Source organism: Notolepis coatsorum (genome assembly GCF_963971535.1).
Source record: "Notolepis coatsorum genome assembly, chromosome: 7".
Lineage (NCBI taxonomy): Eukaryota > Metazoa > Chordata > Actinopteri > Aulopiformes > Paralepididae > Notolepis > Notolepis coatsorum.
The window spans coordinates 94,659,736-94,664,735 of NC_140171.1; the positions used below are offsets into that span (position 1 = coordinate 94,659,736).

At 47.5% G+C, this 5,000-nt stretch overlaps 1 protein-coding gene across 1 annotated transcript in view; it reads right to left on the reverse strand.

Moving 5' to 3' along the window:
* Nucleotides 1-5,000, reverse strand: part of LOC311231699 (voltage-dependent P/Q-type calcium channel subunit alpha-1A-like) — a 188,165-nt gene that overhangs the window by 122,892 nt on the left and 60,273 nt on the right. Inside the window, 1 exon segment of the mRNA XM_084318327.1 lies at nt 401-958. Coding sequence (XP_084174453.1) covers nt 401-958 — 558 coding nt within the window.

Here is a 5,000-nt window from a genome sequence, read left to right on the forward strand (position 1 = left end):
CACACACACACTCACTCACTCACTCACTCACTCACTCACTCACTCACTCACTCACTCACTCACTCACTCACTCACTCACTCACCACTCACTCACTCACTCACTCACTCACTCACTCACTCACTCACTCACTCACTCACACACACACACACACACACACACACACACACACACACACACACACACACACACACACACAACACACACACACACACACACACACACACACACACACACACACACACACACACACACACACACACACACACACACACACACACACACACACACACACACACACACACACACACACACACACACACACACACACACACACAGAGACACTCCCTCCTCCTCTCACTCACTTCCTGTTGCGATGCTGCCGACTCCTCTCCTGGTTGCCATGGCGATGTCGCCGGGACTTCCGCCCCTCGTCCCCCTTCTCCCATCTCCCTCCGTCTGGCCCCGGGACCGGTGCCTCCGGCACTCCTCGCCCCCCTCCCTGGCGCCCTGCGGTGCTGCCGTGGCCTCCGTGGCTCCTGGCCCCCTCGGGCCCCTCGCCGGTGTTGTTGCCAGGGAGACGCTGCGGGTCGCCCTGCACTCCCGGGCCCCGCGGTGCCTGTGGCCCCTGTGTCCGCCCTGCCTCTCCTCCCCTGGCTGGCTCTCCGCCTGGCTCCCCTCCGCGGGACCCAGGGACACGCAGCTGAGGCTGTGCCCCATGGGGGCCTCTCCCGGTGGCGTCGGAGGGCCGTGGTGATGGCGGTGGTGGTGGTGGTAATGGTGGTGGGAGGAGGCATGACGGTGGTGGGCCAGGTCCTGGTGACGGTACTCCTGCTCCAGGGGAAGCTCGCCGGGACGTTTCTTGTTGGTGTTGTTGTTGCGGTTGTCCTGCGGGTTGACCACCAGGGGCCTGTCCAGGTGGGTCTTCATGTCGCCTCGCGCCGTCCGCGGGTAGGCCACCTGGCGGAGGGTGGGAGGAGGTGAAAAGGAAGGAGGAGATGGGAGTAGAGGGAGAGGTTGTTAGGAGTAAATACGTACATGAGCGCGGGGTGAGGACAGGGTCAGCTTGTCTCATATGCAACCAAAGTGCATGAAGTCACGTTTATGAAACCTATGGACACTTTGCAGACAGAGACATTCTCAACCAGAGAAAGACGTTATCATGCCTTATATGTTTGCTACAGTACATGTAAAATGGTTTCCGTAGGAAAAATTTTGACATACAGTCAGTGGCGGCCGGTGTGAACTACATTTGGGTGGGCGCTGGGGGGGGCAAGCGGACAGCTGACCAAGCAAATACTGACTCGACATAACGTTACCCCGTTTCCACGTTAAGTCGAGTTCATTCATACTACACTAGTACACGTATGATCAATCCAATAATCAACACATATATATATCTTGTCATTTTAAACAAGTTACCATTCATTCATTCATCCATTATGCGTCACCCGCCGCGAAATTTTATGTTATAGTTCAACAACAACACGCTGTGTTGAGAGAGAGAGAGAGAGAGCGAGATGAGAGAGAGAGAGCGAGAGAGAGAGAGAGCGAAAGAGAGAGAGAGAGAGAGAGAGAGAGAGAGAGAGAGAGAGAGAGAGAGAGAGAGAGAGAGAGAGAGAGAGAGAGAGAGAGAGAGAGAGAGAGAGAGAGAGAGAGACCGCATTAACTCACTTTGTTTAGTTGAAACGTGGTCCAGGAGGGCTTGATAAAGTGTATATGTCCACTGTCCCACAGTCCCAGACTGTTGATGTATATCCACTGTCCAGACTGCATCCAGCTAGCCAAATAGCTTCTTGTTAGCCAAGTTAGGCACCACAACACAAGTACTGTGATGAGCTGTGTCTTTGCCCATTTCCGCGTCGAACAGCCTGCAAACTACCTGGCGTTCTATCGCCCTGCTCTAAGACAAACTCTAAACTTAACCTACTTTGAAAGAGTGCCTAAGCTTAACCGTCGAAAGAACTTGCCGTCATGCTCTAAGACAAACTCTAACCTTAACCAACTTCGAAGAGTAACTAAGCCTAACCAGTGTAGAAACTGACGTCGGCCAATCAGAGAGCGTCTCCGAGAAATGCGGCTACGGAAAGTATAGACGCTGCTTGCTTAGATGATATAGATCGCTTGAAAACGCGCCCGGCTTCCATCATATTACATCATTTTTCAACACACAGTGCGTTACGTGCGTTGACCTATTTGATTGGCTGCGAGGATACAGCGATGAAACCAGTGCACGCCCTGCCGTGCGCGATATGTCTCGCCCCGTCCTGAGAGGTAGTTACTAGTGACTTCCTGTGAATGAAAAACTATAATTTATATTTGATATATTAACGTTATATTGTGTATTGGAAACACAAACATACTTAAAATTTGTAAATATTGGGGAGCTCCCGTAGCTCACCGCATATCTCGGCGCTATTTCTGCGTCGGGGAAAACCGTGCTCGTCACGGATCTGGGGGACACGAGTTCGATTCCCGGACCCGCCGTCATTTCTCAGAATGTCTTCCCCTGCTCTACATCCCATTTCAACCTGTTTCTGTCGGTCATGCTTGACCAGAAAAGCGATAAACGCTAAAAAATAAAGTAAATTTTTTTTTTTTTTTTTAATAGTATTCATTTTAAACATGTTTATTTTATTTCTAGGGCTCTAAAAAAAAAAAATAATCTTCTTCTTCTTCTCTCTTTTAACCAGGGAGGGCGGCGCTCTAGCGCCCACTATGGACGAACCGCCACTGCATAGAGTAGGAACAAGTGTTGTAGCATTATGTGGACAGAGACTCAGCACACCTGCCACTGGAATGTTAATTCAGATGATGCCCTTGCCATGGCAACACGCTGTTAAAGGTGCACCAGTCACATGACCATTCAATGACATGGATTTGAATGGGGGCTGGCCATTCTATCAATTAAACGTCTATGTTCTCAACTAGGGCTGGGCGATATAACGATAACGATAAATATTGCGATATATTTAATCAATATCGAAAAGAAAAAAATATCGAATTTGATTTTTTCTTTTTTGACCTGCAACAGGGCAGTTTTAAAACAGAGACAGTGGACAGACTTGTCTTTCTTGCCTGCAACTTAAAGTAATGGCTTTGCTTGTCCAAATGACAATACTGACCAAATTGAGATTTATTTTTCTCTTGTCCATTTATTTTGTTGTAAAGAATTGTTCAACTCCCCTGGAGCCACAGCCAGCAGAGAAGCCGGTTTACTTTCGCTTTTAAACCAGCTGCAGCCTGAGAACTGTGTGAGGGGATGTAACACTAAAGATGGCGGCAATGACAAAGAATTGCTGCAAAATAAACATACATCTGTTGTTTAAAAAAATATATAACAATTTCGATAATTATCGATATCGAGTGATATGATAATAACATTATCATATCGTTATCGCGATATGATTTTTTGCCATATCGCCCAGCCCTATTCTCAACGTTCTACTTTGTCGTCATTTGTATCGGTCAATTTGTCACACAGTTACGGAGATGCTTTCTCTGTTACCTCTGCCTTTTAGCAACGAAGGAGACGTTACAGATGCCATTTGAACGCCTTGACACGTACAGTAACAGCACAACATCTGGCCCGAGTGACGATGAGTGTCTTCCAAGATAGCTTTTAAGGAATATGGTGACATACTGACTCATGTCGCATTATGTCAAGCTCTGACCATGAAAAGCTAAGGCAACTTAAGGACGAAAATGCATTTGCTGAAAAGCTGTACCTACATTTGACTAAAATAAGCCCCTGGTATATCCCTCCCTGCTCCATATCCCCCCCCTCCCAGAGTCACGGATATACACAGTTCGGCAAACACTCACAAACACCATTTTGGCTCCACAAAATGGCACCCATTCAAGCTGTTTGCCGAGCCATGTTCAGTGGACTCCTGACCATTGCTGTCACTGCTGAACTGTGCCACACTTTGGCTTCTCTGGGCACAGCTCTGGACCTTCCTGCCTGCCCCACTTCTCTGGGCACAGCTCTGGACCTTCCTGCCTGCCCCACTTCTCTGGGCACAGCTCTGGACCTTCCTGCCTGCCCCACTTCTCTGGGCACAGCTCTGGACCTTCCTGCCTACCCCACTTCTCTGGGCACAGCTCTGGACCTTCCTGCCTGCCCCACTTCTCTGGGCACAGCTCTGGACCTTCCTGCCTGCCCCACTTCTCTGGGCACAGCTCTGGACCTTCCTGCCCCACTTCCTTCCAAGTGGGCAGCTCCAAGCTGTTCCACATAACAACACGTCCTCATATGCTTAACCCTTTGACTACCACACTACCAAAGGGTTAACCCTTTCACTGCCACACGACAAAGGGTTAACCATTTCACAACCACACTACAGAAGGTTAACCCTTTCACTACCACACTACAGACCGTCTGTAGTGAAAGGGTTAAAGGGCCTAAAAGAAAAAAAGACGCAACACGTGTGAAATGCTACGTGACCTTAAATATAACAGAACATCTGCAGGTTTCAACATGTTAAACTTAAGACTTTTTAAGACCTTTTTAATACCACTTAGAGCAAAATATAATGCCAATTTCACATCCAATAGCAAAAAAATAAATAAACACATAGTGAAACTGAATTGGCAGCTGCACTTGCACACCAATTAAAATGTGCATGTGTTCCAACTTCCAGGCAAGCTCTTACCAGACACACCAAGCTCCCGGTAGCCGCGCCAAAAACAACGACTTGAATACAAAAACATTTCAGATATTTATTATAATTTAATCTCCCGACTGCAAATGTGCCTGTGCAAATGAAATGTAAGACTTTATAATACTTTTTAAGGCCTTAAATTGAGAATTATGAATTCAAGACTTTATTAAGACTTTTTAATACCCTGCAGATAAAGATCCTATAAAGACCCCATTGCTTGTGGAGATCCAGGCCCTGATACATTAAGAATTATGTTTTTTGCTTCTCGGTTGCTTGAGCTAATGGTGCAGAGTGTCTAAATAATCAAAAACAATTCTACACTATCAAGTTGTGGTGAA